The sequence below is a fragment of the Melanerpes formicivorus genome, unplaced genomic scaffold, assembly GCF_026170545.1.
Source record: "Melanerpes formicivorus ecotype bairdi unplaced genomic scaffold, bMelFor1.0.p_v2 SCAF_474, whole genome shotgun sequence".
In the NCBI taxonomy this organism is placed as follows: Eukaryota; Metazoa; Chordata; class Aves; order Piciformes; family Picidae; genus Melanerpes; species Melanerpes formicivorus.
The window spans coordinates 59,584-78,932 of NW_027142826.1; the positions used below are offsets into that span (position 1 = coordinate 59,584).

The 19,349-nt window shown below is 45.2% G+C and overlaps 1 protein-coding gene across 2 annotated transcripts in view; it reads right to left on the bottom strand.

The window, feature by feature from the left end:
* Window positions 1–380: 380 nt before the first annotated feature.
* Window positions 381–19,349, bottom strand: part of FRS2 (fibroblast growth factor receptor substrate 2) — a 43,103-nt gene continuing 24,134 nt past the window's right edge. For both annotated transcript variants that reach the window (XM_068170623.1, XM_068170622.1), the window contains exons 5-7: window positions 12,787–12,945; window positions 11,575–11,738; window positions 381–9,743 (exon numbers count right to left, since the gene is read on the bottom strand). In XM_068170623.1, coding sequence (XP_068026724.1) covers window positions 8,793–9,743; window positions 11,575–11,738; window positions 12,787–12,945 — 1,274 coding nt within the window. In that variant the 3' untranslated portion in view covers window positions 381–8,792. The remainder of the gene's footprint in view (window positions 9,744–11,574; window positions 11,739–12,786; window positions 12,946–19,349) is intronic.

Below are 19,349 nucleotides of genomic sequence, written 5' to 3' on the forward strand. Positions count from 1 at the left end.
ACTTTCTCCTCACCTCCAGCCTAAACTTGCCCTGGCACAGCTTGAGACTGTGTCCTCTTGTTCTGGGGCTGGTTGCCTGGGAGAGGAGACCAACTCCCGCCTGCTACAACCTCCCTTCAGGGAGTTGTAGAGAGGAAGAAGGTCTCCCCTGAACGTCCTCTTCTCCAGGCTAAGCAACCCCAGCTTCCTCAGCCTCTCCTCACAGGGCTGTGCTCCAGACCCCTCCCCAGCTTTGTTGCCCTTCTCTGGACTGGATGACCTTTGGAGGTCCCATCCAACCCAGACCATTCACTAGCTTAAAGAAAACAGCAGCAAAGCTGACGAAATCCCCACGCAGCGACACTCAGGCTAGGAGACAGCAAAGCGACTCACAGAGGCTGTTCACTGTAAAATCAATAAGTTTATTGCCATGCTACAGTTTATTTCCTTTTTTTTTTCTCTCTCCTCTTTTTGTCCTCTTTTCCAAATGAAGTTGGCACTGTTCAAGGGGAAAAAAAATGTTGTCATCATACACTTGTTTTTTAAATGCACATTTGGTCAGCTTGCTCCGTAGTGACAGCTTAAAAACGAGTTGAAATTAATTGGTTTAAGATTAGTGTGGAATGGCATAAAAAATACTCTTTCTGCATAGTATAATAGCACTTTTTCCCCCCCCCCCCTTCTTTTTTTTTACTCTTTTTTTTTCCTTTTCCCTCCCCTCCCCCCCAAAGAAACATGGAATGTTTGTAGAAACAGAAGAAGTCACCAAACAGGGCGAGTGAAAGGGGCAGGTTACAAAACGATTTGGCAATGGTCCTCCCGCTGTTTAGAGTTCCTTCTCTTCATTTTATTTTTTTAATATATAAAAGAAATAAAAATTTAGAAAGCTACCTTTATACAAAGTTGCTATATTTATGCCTTTAAAGTAGGAAAAAAAACAACCAAGCCCTCCCCCCCCCCCCCAAAAAAAAACACAACCCCATTTTATAATGCAAATTAAGACACACAATCATCTTACAATATCATACAATGTCGGGACAAGAAAGGAACGTACAACAGAAGAGTTTGGCCTTTGTAGAAACCTTTTGTTTCTGCATTGAATAAATGCATTTGTGGCACACTGGTGACTGTTCTCACTACTACCAGTCAAGCTTCTGTGCTGGCACACAGTGTAGGGCTGGACTGTTAATGGCAGGGCTGCAGCGGAGCTAAAATGCAGAGCGGGTTCCAGGAGGCGAGAAGGGGACGCTGCAGTTGAAGCGAGATGTGGGGAAGGCATGGAGACAGCTGTCTTGTGGGACACCATACAACACTCTCTCATTTCATACCAGAGCATTTCCTAATACATTCAAGTTGTTAAGTACCAAAGTCTTTACAAGTGAGAACGTTTGGGGTTTGAGATTTGGCAACGTTTCAGGGCAAATACAAAGTTAGTACCAAATATAGAATATATTAGATATATATATAAACAGGGGGTGTATAAGAGACATCTGCTAATGCAAAAAAACTGCATTAATATGGAGTGAAACTGCTGACATCCATTCCTAAGTAACATCACCATTAAAAACCAGGGGTAACCCTCATCTTTTACACACTTGAGAGTCACTTCCTCTTTCATCCAGAACAGTTAAAGTGATATATATGCAAGTATGACTAAGAAATCAAAATTCACATGATAATCTGAACTCTGACCACAACAGATAGGCTTTTTTTGTTTCTCAGCACATGTAATTAAATGTGTTTTTATAGCATTTTCGATCATTCCTGAAGAACTTGACCAACCAGGTCCTCAGGTGTAACAGAGCACAATTTGATCTTGGAGAACGCATCCAGTGTCCCTCGAAGTCACCATCAATCATTTGTTTGGCTTCAGAGGACACTGCATGAGGCCTGAATAAGCTCTGGAAGGATCACCCTGCTGTCAAGGGAGATTCCCTGATGACATCAAAGCTCCTATCTCAGATTTCCTTTTCTGCTGCCAATAGAAGGACTGGAGCAAAGGACACACGAACTCTAGGCAAACTGAGTTGCTGGCAGGCAGCATTGGGAATGACCACGCAGGGCACAGCTCCAGCACTAGGCAGTGGGAAGGTGAGCTTCATGGCAACTTTTGTACTAAGGCTTCTTGTGGAAAGCAGAGGAGCTGCCCCTCCATGCTCATTGCTTGGCAATTCAGTCACCATGGGTCTCATGTAAGAGCTGCAACTGTGACCTCAAGGCATTAAGTACTTAGCAGACACAGAGGAAGACAGTCCCTGTTCTGAAGGCTTCCAGCCTATTTCTTAATCATTTTTTTTACATAACCTCTTTTGTATATACACATATTTGCTACATAAAACAGAATTACACCAAAGTAATGGCCATGGCAGAAAACATTGTCACAATATATGGGTATTGCCACACTAAATCATTACTAGAACTGCAAGTAAAATGCCCAAAATGCCCTTTGCAATATAGAAAAACCTGGAAGTGTCCAGCCCTTGTCTCATCAACTTTCAAAAAGGTAACTTTACCTCATATCCTAGCTCTCAGCTGTACACCTACAGATTTCCCAACAAAATACTGCATTAAACTGGAGTAAACATCCTGTTAGGAGAAGAAATCTGCGACTCAAGTTGTACACCTCCCAGCACAGTATCAGGCAAAACAATGCATCCATGGTCAGAGTTACAGCTGCTAAGTGGCTTTTGTTTGGATTATTTTTTTCCTTATTGACTTATCTTGTCCAAAAAAAAAGTAGTAGTAATTCCTAAAGACTGTGAAAGAACCTTGTGACTTCCTGTCTGCTTCATCTATGCTCTCTGAGAAGGACATCAGCACCTTTTGACTCCATCTTAACGCAGCTTTTTGTGGTGGAATGTCTTCTGGATTTGTGTTTTGTTTTTTTTTATTTGGAGTGTATATGAAATTTAAAGATAATACAAACATAAGTTCATTGAGGACAAGTAAATACTGTCAAATACAAATGCCTGGATTGCTACCTCAAGGAAAAGATGGGAAAGGTTTCCTTAAAAGGAAGATACCACCTAATTCTACCTACCAAACATCTCTAGGGGAAAAACAGCATTTCAGATTTAAGTCCACTATTAGTTCCTACTAAATCAGTTTCACCCTAATTGCAGCCATTAAATCAGTACAGTGCAGAAATGGAATTTCAACATTGATCCCACCTTACACAGAGAGGAGAACACTGCTTAGGCACAGAGGTCCAAAAATCACATACACGATTATATGCTCCAAGAAGCACACCGGCATGAATCAGAACCTTTTGCTTCGCTGGCAGTGAACAATCTGCTGTCTCCTGACTCTGTCTCTTTGAGAAGTGCTTCCATATAAACCTGAACCAAAACCAGGCACATTGCGAGCCAATGCACACTGTTATAAACCCAGCATAAAACAACTGCTGGTCTGGCACCTGCAGAAGAGCAGCCTTGTTCAGACAGCAGTTTGGCCTTGGCGCAGCTTACACCTCTCTGTGGCCCTTTTTACACCCAAGCCCTGGCCAGAGGTATGAACACACACAAATATCCAAACACCTTGGGGGAGTTTATGACATTAAAAAGTCTATTCAGATTTCTATGAAAGCAATGTGGACTTCAGTAGGACTAGGAATAGTGCTTCAACACACACAGTTACATTCAACCCCTGGCATACGCAGAACTTCCTTGAAGGGGAAACCAAACCAAGCTTCTAATGAGAGCTCAGGTTTTCAGAATGGTCTTTTTTTCATGGAGTCACCAGGAAACACCACAAAAACTTAGAAAATATTGGTCCTCCTCATCAATTTTGAGTAAAAAAGAATCCTGATAGAACTCACAGATCAAATCCTCCCTAGCTTTACTTCTGGTACAGTTTTTACTACGTACTTTTGGTCACTGTGTCATCTTTGTTTCAATCAACTCAGTTTTGCTTGTTTAGAAGACAGGCTGATGCATGCCTTTCCCAAATCACTGCATTAAAGGAATACCTACACTTAAAAGGCTTTCCTTCATCAAATGTGCTGGAAGGGTAGCAGCCAACTGCATGTTATGGATGGAAAGTAGCCCTGGGGGAGGTGCTGCTGGTTTTGCAGGACCTGTTTTATGTAAACTTAACCTGTCTCAGTTACTAAAGAAAATGGTTACACAGTTGTAGTTTCCCAGGCCATTACACCTGTGGGCCCAAAATAAATATGATCTAAATACTGTGGAGACATTTCAGCTGAAAAAAAACCACCTGAATTCTAGATTACAGACACTAAATCTAACATCACAGCCTTCTCAAAGAGACTGAATTGAAACAATATTTACCAAGTCTCACAGGGTAAAGTGCATTGCAACTACATCTACTTCGAGGGGCACAAAACAAGGAATGCTAAAAGATGAGTAGCTTGGGCAACAGGGACTACCCAGGACATCTGCAGCACAACATGAGGAAACATTAGCCCACCTGTAAAATATAATGGGGGGGGGGAGGAACAAAAAAAGAAAGGCCTGGAAAATATATTGTCACGCTTGTTAGTGTAATTGAAATTTCAGTGTGATCTCAGTTCTGGAGATAAGGAAACACCCCCTATGAAGTGTTGTGAATCTTGCAACAACATGAAAGCCAAAGTTACTCAGAGCACCTGAGTAATCTGAGACTGTTCAGGGCAAACACATAGGGCAGTGCACCATGGGGGCAGGGAACAAAGAGGGGGATAGTGTTGTGATCTCAACGTGTCACTCAAGGTCCATTTCCTTCTTTGTCAATCAAGGATATTGCTTCCTTGCCTCACAGGTGTGTTTTAAGGGTCCAATTAATTATAGTATTGGTGTTTCACAAATAACTAACAGATGAGAACCAAATATTTCTAGGCTGCTAGGTAGCTCAAGGACATCTGCCTCAAAACACCTGCTGAAGCATCAGTGCAGCTCACACATTTCAGTGAGCTAGAAGCTAAGAATCACACCAGCATCATTAATTCACTAAGTACCTTGCAATCCCTGCTAATTTCTCTTCAGTAGAGAAGAAGAGAGGTCTATAGCATAAGGCCAGGCAATGGCAAAGAGGTGAAGGGGCACTAAATACTGCAGACCTGTAAAATATCTAGCTCTAGGTAGTCGTTACCTTCTGGAGTACCAAGGTCTCTCCTAAGTCAACAAATCTATCATGAGAGTATGCATAGGTTGACTGTGAAATCATTACAGAGGAGTTTATTTTAATCTCATTTAAATTCCTAAGAATGGTCTCAATGACTCACATCTTTGACTTCTGCAAATGATACTCTTTGTGCATCTGGCATTTCAGTACCATACAGTCCCTAAAGGATAATAAAAGTCAAGAGTAAAAGAGAAACGAAAGAGGTTGCCTGATAATCCCTCAATGGTGTGGCAAGACACATGTACTTCAGGTGCTACAACTGCTGCCACTACCAAACTGAGAAAAGATAAAAGTTATCAAAAAAAAAGAACAAGAATACACCCCAATTTCAGAGGCTGAAAATAACTGTAGTTTGGTTTTATATATATATATAAAAAACTTCAAATATTGCATGAAGACCCTCAAGTCATTCTCGGATCTCCAAATGGCTTTTTTCTTGCACTCACAGTTCAAAGGTTAGTTTACATCACATGAGTTCACACAAGTGTCAGTTCCTTTGCAATCACAGGCTCAAGAGTCTTCTCTTCTGCTGCTAGTACCAAGGTGCACCCTGCAATACAACCATAGAATTGTCAGGGTTGGAAGGGACCTCAAGGCTCAGCCAGTTCCAACCCCCCTGCCACGGGCAGGGACACCTCACACTACAGCAGGTTGCTCACAGCCACATCCAGCCTGGCCTGAAAAACCTCCAGGGATGAGGCTTCCACCACCTCCCTGGGCAACCTGTGCCAGTCTCTCACCACCCTCATGGGAAAGAGCTTCCTAACATCCAATCTGAATCTACCCATTTCTAGTTTTCTCCATTGCCCCCAGTCCTATCACTCCCTGACACCCTCAAAAGTCCCTCCCCAGCTTTCTTGCAGCCCCCCTCAGATACTGGAATGCCACAAGAAGGTCTCCTTGGAGCCTTCTCTTCTCCAGACTGAACAGCCCCCAACTCCCTCAGTCTGTCCTCATAGGAGAGGTGTTCCAGCCCTCTAATCATCAATACTGCCAGAGTTCTACAATTATTCAGAGTATTTAAAATAAAATGTAAAAAGCCCCAGAATTTCTACAACAAAGTAACTCACTTGGCCCATGCAGGGTGAGCAGCTGCCATTGGCGACCTGGATTTTTGCCATGGTGCCCCCACAGCTTCCTCCTAGAGAAGCTGACACCTTATGGCCTAGAGAGGTGGTCTGTGTGGTGGGTGGGGAAGTGCTGACAGGCCATCCCCAGAGGGTGGTAGCAATTAGTTTATTCTCAACCTGGCAGCCAGTCACAAGAGCAGTCCCTCAGGGATCGATATTGGGCCCAACACTGTTTAGTATCTTCATAAGTGATCTGGATGTTGGGATCAAGAGCATCCTGATGAAGTTTGTGGATGACACCAATATGAGTGGGGGGGTTGATGCTCCAGAAGGGAGAGCCACCCTCCAGGAAGACCTGGACAGGATGAATGAGTGGGCTAACAAGCACTGTGTGAACTTCAGCAGGGATGGATGCAGGGTCTTGGATGTGGGAATACATAACCCAGGAGTGCAGCTTAGACTGGGATCCACCTGGCTGGACAGCAGCCCTGGCCTGGTGGATGACAAGCTCATCTCAAGTGAACAGTGTGCTGCAGCTGCAAAGATGACCAACAGGATGCTAGGCTGCATCAACAAGGGCATTACCAGCAGAGATAAAGAAGTCATTATCCCACTCTGCTCAGCACTTGTTGGGCCACACCTGGAGTACTGCTGCAGGTTTGGTACCTGCTGTACAAGAACACATATGGACAGGCTGGAGAGTGTCAAGAGAAGGGCCACAAGAATGACCACTAGACTGGAAAACCTGCCATGTGAGGAAAGGCTGAGAGAGCTGGGGTTGTTCAGTCTTGAGCAGAGAAGGCTTAGGGGAGACCTATTACCACACAGCAGTACCTAAATGGTGGCTACCAGGACAATGGAGACTCCCTTTTCGCAAGGAGACACATGGGAAAGGACAAGGGGCAATGGGTACAAGTTACTGCTGGGGAGATTCCCATTGGACTTCAGGAGAAAGTTTTTCCCCATGAGAAGTCAAACACTGGGATAACCTCCCAAGGGAAGTAGTGGATTCCCCTGCATTGGACAGTTTTAAGACTCAGCTTGCTAGGGTGCTGGGCCAGCTCATTTCAACTACACTGTTACCTAGAAAGGCTGAGAGAGATGATCCTTGGAGTCCCATCTACCCTGGCCTTCTGTGATTCTGCTGAGGGTGCAGCTGGCATACTCAACATTCTACCTGGATGTACCTGTAACACTCAGCAGCCATCACTGTAACCAAGCTCACAGACTGCAGAAGTATCCTCCTAGGTTAATACTACTTTCAGATAATTTACTACATCTCTCTCTAAATCAGAGCATACTATCAGCCATGGATGCACACGGCTACAATGTACCATGTGCTGTAAAGAACTACCCAGCCCAGCATCCTGTGTAACCTGTGTCTGATGCTTTAGAGGAAGACCATAACTGCATAATAAAACCCTTTCCAGTTGTGCAATAATGCATGCTGCTGAAGAGCTGGGATGATTCTGTCAGGCATAAGAAAGAGTACAACACTGGAAAAAAGACGACCATTTGACCTTCAAGAGCCTTTGTCAAATGTGGAGAGTCAGACAAAAAAAAAAAAAACCACACACAGACAACCCTGAACAATAATTAAAGCTATGTACAAAATGTTGACTTTTAAAACAAGACATTATGGATCAGCTTAGGGAGAAAGACAAAAGAGGAAACACATAAATGCAAGGAAAGGAAGGCACACTGAACTACGAAATGACAAGAGAGCCTTAATTCATATGGCCAACCTGTGAATTCCTTCACACACAAAAACACCCTCAAACAACCCAAAACACCACAAAAATTCTACTGAGATTAAAATGGTCAGATTTCACAGGGAACTTGATACACCACTTGGAACTCTCTTCTGGCAGAAAGAGCTTAAGGCTGGGTTTAGGTGCGTTTATAGCCCTGCTCGACAAACTTCCATGTGACCTCTCAAATACCACACAAGTGGAAAAAAGAAAGAAGAACAAGAAATCAACACCAAAACATTGGGAATTAGAGGCCTTCTTGCCCACCTGGGCTTATTAATGAAAATAAAAGAGGTGTTTCTGTCCCTTGAGATGAACCAACATACAACTTGTGTACGTCAACCCGAGCGAATGAATGCGTTACGTACATTTCCTTCTGGAGGAGCCACTCCGATGAGGAAGGAGCATGAAGATATGTAACCTTGAAAGATTAGCTTTACCTGCTAATAATGCACATATCAAGAGGCTTTGAAAAAAACCCAAACAAACAAGTGTTATAAATGCCATTAATGAGTATAGGCACCAGACCAGAATGTTTATAAATTCAAGGCTGGCATGTCACTCCAACTCTAACCAATTGAAAGAGGCACTGTGAAAGGTGGCGATGCTGCTAGGCAGTTAAGTACTACTACTGCAGAATGAAATAGTGTTGCCTAAATGAATACTTGCTCTACATTAATTCCCTTTAGTTAGACAAGTACATGAAGTATGCAGGAGAAGAAAGAAAAACCAAGAACAACAAAGCAACAAACAACCCAAAACAACAGTTCCATTAGTCTATAAAAGGCGTAGTGTTAAGAAATGCAAAGTACTTGCATCTTCAATTCTAGAAACTTCACAAAAGGTGCAAATGGTTTACTGCTTCCTAGGCTCACATAGGCAGGTCAGTGCTGTTATGTCTCGTTTTCCTAGAAGTACCATCGTCTCGGGGCAGTGCTTTTTGCAAGCTCGACATAGCAGCAGTTCTTTCAATGTCTATCACAGCATACAGCTCTGTGCGCCGGGTTGGGGTCTGGGGCAGTGGGGTGGTGGGGGTTTTGGGAGTCTGAGGGTTGTCAGAGTCACTGCCACCTTCCAAGTCAACCTGTATGTAGTTGAGCTGCCTGTGCTCCAAGCTCGGACGCCTAATGTCAAAGTTAAAGACGGTCGGGGTACAGTCCCGACGCCGTGGGAATTCTACTTTATGAGCACTTGCTGGTACTGTTACATTCTCTGTGTTGACATAGTTATGCATTGGATCTAGATTATTGTGGTAGCCATTCAGAGATGGGGTCTTTGGTCCTAAACTGTCGTCTTCATCTCTGCTCAGCTTGCGGGCTTCCCAAACAGGAGGCAAGGAGGGCAGGTTCTCATAGTTCAACAGCGCAGTTCTTCTCTGAGCAGAGTTGTTAATGTTCTGGGCGTCTGAGGTACTGGTTGATGTCAAACGACCTCTCCTGACCCCTGAGGCACTAGGGATTGATAACCTATTCAGATTTTCATACACCAATTTATTACCAGATGGTGTTTCTCTCCGTTCATCACTGTCGTACCCAGTGTCCCATTCAGTGTTGTTTGTGCTGCTGCCGCTAACTTGGTCTCTCCCAAGTTGCTCCAGTTTCTCTCTTTCCATTAACTGCCTTTGAACAGGTGTTGGTCCTAAAACAAACTTGACTCCTTCAGGCTCCAGGAGAACCTGAGCATCTCTGTCATCAGTACACATCTGCTCTTCTTTCACTTTAGCTGTTTCAGGGTTTGAAAGCTTGGATTCCAGTGGCACGTGCACACTTGATCGGTTTTTCCTTTCCTCTTGTACCCCAGTAGTGTTGACATAAGTGTGCACCTGAAAGGGGAAGGAAAAGGTGTAAATAAACTAAAACACTATTTGTCTCCCCCCCCTCCCCCCTCACACTTTTTCCCCCCCAGCTCCAAATTCTTTCCTTCTTAACTCTCTACTTTTCTAATGAGAACACCTGAAAATCAGATCTTGTGATAGCAGCTGTCTAAGAGCTGTGCAAAGGAAGTTTACTGTCCACTTAGAAGACCCCACACAATAAAACAAGCCAACCCCTTTAAACAAAATATCAGGAACCCACTTAGTGCACTACTCAAGCAGTGAGAAGAGAGCTTGGCTTTACTGGAGTAACAGTGCATTCTTTCTTCAAAAGCCAAAGGGTTTCTGCTGCATTGTTGGGTAGGAGCTGTGCTGATTCCGATTTGTCTCTGCCAGCCCAAAGGACAGCTGAGCAGTACTGCAGCATGAGCTGGCTCAGGAGCAGTCATCTAGCCTTCCCAACTTCTCTGTCAAGCTCTACAAGTGTTATTTACAGCTCACTTGACTCCTACTTTAATTCTTTAAACTCATTTTCTCTTCAGTAACTCCAACAATGTCATCTGGGCTCTTCTGTAGGGGCTCCTAACAAATCATTTCCCCCGAGATTCTTCACTGCACTCTGTTGGGGTTACCTTCTCTGGTTTCCAACACTGTTCTGTCACACACGGGAGCCTTCCTGAACTACATGATGTTTTATTAAACTTGCCTAACATTTTCATCAGCAACCTGAATGATGAGATAGAACACAGCTGCAGGAAGTTTACAGTCTGTCCCAGATCCATAGGGTTTCCACTGAAAGGGATCACAGCAGCCTGAAAAGCTGATTTCACAGAAACCTCACAAAGTTCAGCAACAGCAAATGGAAAGCCTAGTGTCTGTCATGGAACGACACCAACTGAGCAAAAAACAGCCTTGCAGAAAAGCACCAGGGCTCCAAGTGGATGGTAAGTTGAGTATGAGTCAGTAGTGTGCCTTTGCAGCACTGAAAGCCAAATGTACATTGGTTTGTGTTAGCAAAAGCACAGGTTAAGGAAAAAGACTTATGAGACTGTATCTGGGTGCCCCAGTATGAGATAGACATCACCATACTGGAGCAAGTCCATGACTAGAGAGACTGGAGCATGTGACAAAGAAGCTGAGAGAGTTATGCTTGTTCAGTCTTAAGGGAAGGTCAGGAAACCACCTAAGAGCTGTTTTCGGCTATCATAAAATTGTTAGGGTTGGAAAGGACCTCAAGGATCAGCCAGTTCCAACCCCCCTGACATGGCCAGGGACACCCCATGCTAGAGCAGGTTGCTCACAGCCACATCCAGCCTGGCCTTCAAAGCCTCCAGGGATGAGGCTTCCACCACCTCCCTGCGCAACCTGTGCCAGGCTCTCACCACCCTCGTGGGGAACAACTTCTTCCTAACATCCAATCTCAATCTACCCCAGGTGGGGTTTGAAAGTCTCCAGAGGAGGAGGCTCCACAACCTCTCTGGGCAGCCTGCTCCAGGGCTCTGGCACCCTCACTATAAAGAAGTTTCTCCTCATGCTGAGCTGAAACCTTCTCTGTTCAAGTTTGTCTCCATTGTTCTTTGTCTTATTGCTGTGCACCATCCAAAAGAGCTTGGCCCCTCCACTTGACACCCACCCCTCAGATATTGATAGACACTGATCAAATCTCCCCCCCCAGCCTCTCCTCTCCAGACTGAACAGCCCTGCTTTTCTGAGACAGTTGCCACAGAAACACGTTACACCTGATACTGAACACACCAGTGACAGAAAATTACAAGAAATGACCAAAAAACTCTTGAAGTGATGTACAACCCAGGTTATGTGAGGGGACAAAAATACCCACTTGCTCCTCTGCTACAAGTAAGGGATGAGTTGATTCTTCACCAACGGAGGGGAGGCGTGCGCTTCCGACAGAAGGATGCCTGCTGGATGGATGGGATGAAGCATCTCCAAAAGATGGGTATCTTGGATAGCCATTAGGTAAACTTTGTGCATTGAACCCAGGAGCTGATTTAATTAGAGAACAAGCATAACCATATTAAAAATAGAGAATTTGACTGTATATGAGCAAGATGCTTTGCATCTTCACTTTCAGAAGAGAAACTATAAATGTGTAAACCAGTATTAAATAGTCATAAGGCTTCCTTTTGCTGAGGGGAAGGAAGGGAAAACCCAACTGCACAGTACAGCATCCCAGTGTTCACTGGGAAACACAGAATCAGTCAGGGTTGGAAGGGACCACAAGGATCATCTAGTTCCAACCCCCCTGCCATGGGCAGGGACACCCCACACGTCTGAAGCAAGCAGTGAAATCTGAGGTGTGATACACATCGCAGTCCCTCCGGCTTCTTTCTGCCATTAGCATGTGTCCTTCACAAACAGGGATTTATTCCCTTCAGCTTCCATTTCTCTGAAGTCATTAATAACCTGGAACTCCTGCTTTCAAATATCAAGCCATATGCCTGAGATGAACTAAAAGCCTCTGATATTTTTTCGGAAGGACTTCACCCTTCCCACCCGTCCATCTACTCAAGCAGACAGAAGACTCTAAACCCACTGTAGATGTGATATTACCATTACCTTTTTCCCTAACAGAAAGGTTGGAACATCACCAAACACAAACATTTCTCAGAAATGCTACAAGTAAAAATAGGGTGGATGTGTTATAAAGCACTTCAGCAGCTTCATTCCTAGGAGCTCATAACATGCAACAACTAAGTTTCCAAAACTTACTTACAGAACACAGAATCAACCAGGTTGGGAAAGACCTTTGAGATCATCCAGTCCAACCTATCACCCAACACCATCTCAGCAACTAAACCATTTCTTAAAGCTGAGGAACTGCACTACAGCAGTTTTGCTCCCAAGGCTTAGGACACTCAAAAGAGGATTCTCAGCAAGTACTTCAAGTGAATGCATTACTGGTAATTAGTCCCTTAGCTTTAAATGAGTTTTCTTCTTAATTAGTCAAAGACTTAATGCAAATTAAGCACTATTTCCAGCTAAGTACCACATCCAGTTCAGGTATGTCATCTGCCAGTATAACCACACTTACTGGTAGGTGTTCTAGGAGTTCTTGGAGCTTCCAACTCAGTTTGGTGATTATTCCTTTCTACTACTGGTTCTTCTACCACGTTTATACTATTGTTCTGCATTATCTCTTGCAACATATTAAATAGCTCTTCTGCACGGGCACACTTAAAGGCAAAGATTCCTATAAACACATGGAAAACAATAAATCAAAATCCTGTCACACAAGATAGAGGTCTTACAATGTGTATAGCTTCAAAAAGCCACGACAGGAATCCACGTAACGAGTACCTGTTCGAGAAGCAAACACATTAAGAAACTTCAGTTCCACCAAAACACACAAAACTATTGTGAGAACCTTTGAAGAGTTCATCTAATAGGGGAAAAAAATAAATAAGATTCCCATGCATCAGAAGTTAAATTAGAACAGAAAACTGATTCAGTTAAGAGGAGACATCACAAAAAATATCCCAGTGATTCTGTGAAAACTAAGTTTGGAGTGCCAAATGGTGTGTGGGGGGGGAGTGGGACAGGGAGAGAAAAACAACTAAAAGCCAAACCACAACACAAGAATTTCACATTAGCTGATCAAAAGGATACCTGTTAAATAAATATATTAAAAAGGAAAAAAAAGCAATAATCAAACAACAACAAAACATTAAGTGAAACTACTGTGGTGCTACAAGGTCATCTTTTTTTTAAACTCACATTCTAGAGTAGGATACCTGCAGAACAGGAAAGATAGATCTTAAACGCAAGTTCAGCTTCTCTAAAGAAGATTCAAACGAAAAGCTAGGGAGACAAACTGTGTGAAACAGACAGCAACGAAGCGATTGCTTCAGGCTAAAGGATAGACACAGAACACAAAGTCAGCAGCAATACCATCTCTGTCGCGGGTGTATTGTGCCACTTTGTCTTTCAACAGCAGGGGGCGCCCCAACTTACCCTGACCGGCAAAGTCGCAGCTTTGGGTTATTCTTCCATTGAAAGCATGAAGTTAAAGTTGACACGCTTGTTAAACGTGGCTGCAGGTGCTCTTATTTTCAAGTGAGTATTACAATCTTAAAACACTCTTTACTAAAAACCTGCCTACCTACACAGCTAGCTCTTTAAGTGCAATTATGTTAATAGGCTGGCAATTACTATCATTATAGATGTCTGTAAGGGTGCAGAACTGTGATAGATCAGACCTACCAGAAACGCTGCACATAGCACAAGTTCACAAAAGTACAGCTGGGAATCATAGATTTGTCAGAGTTGGAAGGGACATCCAGGATCATCTAGCTCTCAACCCCCCTGCCATGGGCAGGGGCACCTCACACTACAGCAGGTTGCCCAGCGCCACATTCAGCCTGGCCTTAAAAACTTCCAGGATTGAGACTTCCACCACCTCCCTGGGCAACCTGTGCCAGTGTCTCACCACCCTCATGAGTCTTGACATTCAACCTAAATCTCTTCTCCTCTAGCTTGGATTCATTCCCCCTTGTCCTATCACTACCCAGCACCCCAAAGAGTCCCTCACCAAATGGGCTAAGAGGAATGACAGTGAAAAATTCATAGCTGGCTGGTGCAGTGAATGAAGCTTCATGCTTGCAAAACTGCAGCTGCAGAGCTCCATCTACTGCATTTCCTCAACTCAGGATCCAGCTCAAGTACATGTTCAGATTTCAGTGTAGTTCTGAAAATTCACACAGGATATTTAAGACTTAATAGACAAAAAGTGCTGAGACACTGGAACAGGCTGCCCAGGGTGTCACGTAGTGATAGGATTAGGGGGAATGGATCCAAGCTAGAGGAGGGGAGGTTTAGATTAGACATGAGGAAGAAGTTCTTCCCCATGAGGGTGGTGAGACACTGACACAGGTTGCCCAGGGAGGTGGTGGAAGCCTTCTCCCTGGAGGCTTTTAAGGCCAGGCTGGATCTGGCTCTGGGCTACCGGCTCTAGTGTGAGGTGTCCCTGCTGACGGCAGGGGGGAGTTGGAACTGGATGATCTTTGACAATTCTGAGATGAAAGAAAATTTCAAAACCAGTGTGGGCTCACAAGCTTGAACCTCCCAATATGTTTCTGAGCAATTAAGATGTCTCTAACCCTTTGTTTAAAAAGGATGCAATTCCTTAAAATCACAAGATGTCAGGTGTTGGAAGGGACCCAAAGAGATCAAGTCCACTCCCTCTGCCAGAGCAGGACCAAACAACCTAACTCAGGGCACACAGGAACACATCCAGACAGGGCTGGAAAGGCTCCAGAGAAGGAGACTCCACAACCTCTCTGGGCAGCCTGTGCCAGTGCTCTGGGAGCCTTGCAGTAAAGAAGTTCCCCCTTGTGTTGAGGTGAAACCTCCTGTGCTGCAGCTGACATCCTTTGCTCCTTGTCCTATCCCAGGGAGCAAGTGAGCAGAGCCTGTCCCCTCCCTCCTGACCCACATCCCTCGGATATTGATAAGCATTTATTAAATCCCTTCTCAGTCTTCTCTCCAGACTAAAAGAGAAATGTGAGTTGAACCAAATTGGCCCTGAAACTGTGAGCAAAACCAAGGTGCTGAAACCTTGATCTGTCATTAAACACATTCACATTAAACACAATGTGACCTGTCACACAGGAGGGTGACACACCAGCTCCTCCAAGTTTTCTATCTTGAATTATCTGTCAATTAATGCTCAAAAAAACATACCTTCAAGGTTTTTGATGCCTTACAGAAACTAAGTGTTTTCCCACCAGTGCATTCTGACAGCTCACAAATAGCTATAACTTGAGATTAAATGGAAAATACAAACTAGAATATTGGCTCATGCCATCAGTAAAAGGTTGCTGGGCAGTGCTCAGAGTATTCTCAAAGGAAAAAGCTTCCTGTTCCTCTCCCCAACTGAGATAAAGTTTTGCAGCTGTGCCCACAAAATTCAGTGTCGCTGTCAGGAACAATACTCCATTACAAAGAGGCAGCAGAGAGAACATTTTATGCCAGATTCCTCCCCCCCCCCAGTATTTTAGAATAGAATAAACCAGGTTGGAAGAGACCTTCAAGATCATCATGTCCAACCTATCATCCAACACCACCTAATCAACTAACCCATGGCACCAAGCACCCCATCAAGTCTCCTCCTGAACACCTCCAATGATGGTGACTCCACCACCTCCCCAGGCAGCCCATTCCAATGGGCAATCACTCTCTCTGTGTAGAACTTCTTCCTAACCTCCAGCCTAAACCTCCCCTGGTGCAGCCTGAGACTGTGTCCTCTTGTTCTGGTGCTGGCTGCATGGGAGAAGAGACCAACCCCCACCTGGCTACAACCTCCCTTCAGGTAGTTGTAGAGAGCAAGAAGGTCTCCCCTGAGTCTCCTCCTCTCCAGGCTAAGCAACCCCAGCTCCCTCAGTCTCTCCTCATAGGGCTATGTTCCAAACCCCTCCCCAGCCTTGTTGCCCTTCTCTGGACTTGTTCCAGCAAGTCAGTATCTTACCTAAACTGAGGGGCCCAGAACTGGACACAGGACTCAAGGTGTGGCCTAACCAGTGCAGTGTCCAGGGGCAGAATGACCTCCCTGCTCCTGCTGGCCACACTGTTCCTGATGCAGGCCAGGATGCCATTGGCCCTCTTGGCTGCCTGGGCACACTGCAGGCTCATGTTCAGCCTACCATCAACCAGCACCCCCAGGTCCCTCTCTGCCTGGCTGCTCTCAGCCACTCTGACCCCAGCCTGTAGCACTGCATGGGTTTGCTGTGGCCAATGTGCAGAACCTGGCACTTGGATGTGTTCAATCTCCTGCCCTTGGACTCTGCCCATCTGTCCAGCCTGTCGAGGTCTCTCTGCAGAGCCTCTCTACCCTCCAGCAGATCAACTCCTGCCCCCAGCTTGGTGTTGTCAGCAAATTTACTGATGATGGACTCAATGCCCTCATCCAGATCATCAATAAAGATGTTAAAGAGCACAGGGCCCAGCACTGATCCTTGGGGCACACCACTAGTGCCTGGCTGCCAGCTGGCTGTGGCACCATTCACCACCACTCTCTGGGCTCAGCCTCCAGCCAGTTCCTAACCCTGTGCCTGTAGCACTGCCTGGGGTTGTTGTGGTCAATGTGCAGAACCCAGCACTGGGATGATTACTATTACATAAGGAAGGCAAGAAACAGAGGGAGGAATGGGTTGCTGCTTAATCTTCTCTAGCAAAACAAAATAAATTAGGAGGGAAGCAGAGAAATTAGACTCTGGAAAATTGTGCAGACTTGCTAACAGGCTGAGGAAAAGAACCTTCAAGGTAGTATTTTCAATTGAATTGGATTTCATATGCTTAGAAGCAGCAGTAAATCAAACCTGCAAAACCCACTGAGGTGATTTTCCTCAGAGCAAAATGTGTAACTTCCTTCCTAGAAGCCTCAAACATTGACTTTAGCAGGGAGCATATAGTAACAGCTAACAGCATCTCCATTTCTCATTCAGCAAAGCTAAGAACGTCTAAATTATTATTAAAAAACCCCAAAGGTTAGAATCATAAAATCACAGAAAGGTCTGGGTTGGAAGGGACCTCCACAGGCCATCCAGCCCAAACCTCTTTACAGTCAGCAGGGACATCCTCTACTAAATCAGGTTGCCCAGAGCCTTTGGAGCCTGGCCCTGAGTATCTCCAGGGATGAGGCCCCAACCACTGCTTCAGGCAACCTGTTCCAGGGTCACACTACCCTGATGGTAAAGAACTTCTCCTGAGAGAAGAACCTTCAAAATGGTCTTTTCAATTGCATTTTATTAGTATCTCTTTTGTATGCTCAGAGGCAGCAGCAAATCCAACCTGCAAAAATCCATTGAAGGGATTTTTTTTTAATCAAAGCAAAATTCATTACTTTCTGCTTAGAAGCCTCAAAAATTGAGTGCAGTACAGAGCAACACTTAAAAACATCTCCATTTCTCATTCAGAGGTGAGCTGAGTATACCTCTGAATTATTACTTTAAAACCCCAAAGGTTGTCTGCCCTTACCTCTGCTTGGACCATGTGCATGGATCAGCTTTATTTACAACCCAGCTTTATTTCCAATCAAATATGGATGTGGGGCAGGCTGTGGATGTAGTCTGCCTGGACCTCAGCAGGGCCTTTGACACCATCCCCCATAGTAAACTCCTGGCCAAGCTGACAGCCCATGGCTTGGACAGCAGCACTCTGAGCTGGGTTAGGAACTGGCTGGAGGCTGAGCCCAGAGAGTGGTGGTGAATGGTGCCACAGCCAGCTGGCAGCCAGGCACTAGTGGTGTGCCCCAGGGATCAGTGCTGGGCCCTGTACTCTTTAACATCTTTATTGATGATCTGGATGAGGGCATTGAGTCCATCATCAGTAAATTTGCAGATGACACCAAGCTGGGGGCAGGAGTTGATCTGCTGGAGGGTAGAGAGGCTCTGCAGAGGGACCTCGACAGGCTGGGCAGATGGGCAGAGTCCAAGGGCAGGAGATTGAACGCATCCAAGTGCCAGGTTCTGCACATTGGCCACAACAACCCCAGGCAGTGCTACAGGCTGGGGTCAGAGTGGCTGAGAGCAGCCAGGCAGAGAGGGACCTGGGGGTGCTGGTTGATGGTAGGCTGAACATGAGCCTGCAGTGTGCCCAGGCAGCCAGGAGGGCAAATGGCATCCTGGCCTGCATCAGGAACAGTGTGGCCAGCAGGAGCAGGGAGGTCATTCTGCCCCTGTACACTGCACTGGTTAGGACACACCTCGAGTCCTGTGTCCAGTTCTGGGCCCCTCAGTTTAGGAAGGAGATTGACTTGCTGGGACAAGTCCAGAGAAGGGCAACGAAGTTGTTGAGGGGTTTGGAACACAGCCCTGTGAGGAGAGGCTGAGGGAGCTGGGGTTGCTTAGCCTGGAGTGGAGGAGACTCAGGGGTGACCTTATTGCTCTCTACAACTACCTGAAGGGGGGTTGTAGCCAGGCAGAGGTTGGTCTCTTCTCCCAGGCAACCAGTACCAGAACAAGAGGACACAGTCTCAGGCTGTGCCAGGGGAGGTTTAGGCTGGAGGTTAGGAAGAAGTTCTACCCAGAGAGAGTGATTGCCCATTGGAATGGGCTGCCTGGGGAGGTGGTGGAGTCACCATCATTGGAGGTGTTCAGGAGGAGACTTGGTGGGGTGCTTGGTGCCATGGGTTAGTTGATTAGGTGGTGTTGGATGATAGGTTGGACATGATGAGCTTGAAGGTCTCTTCCAACCTGGTTTATTCTATTCTGAATTGTTTCAATTTTTTTTTTTTTTTTACAATAAAATTGCAATTGATAAACATAATTTTTGCTTAAAACACTATCAAATGCTAGAGCCCGTAAGAAAACAAAAGTACAACTTGATTTCATAGGATATGAACACCAAGCATGAGTTCCAATCACACCACAGCTACATCACAGCAGAAAGATGCAAACCACCACTGAGCCCTCAGCCAAGAGAGCTATTTCCTTGGGGACTGATAGAGTAAAGCCTAAGTTGCACTAGGAGCCAACTTTGGCCAAGGCAGGCAGGATCTGGGAACTGGAAGGGTACCCATCCTTTTCCAATTAAAGCCAAACATGACTGAGCACAGCTTTACACAAGTATGTGCCCAGACTTGGGAATGTCATGGATGTA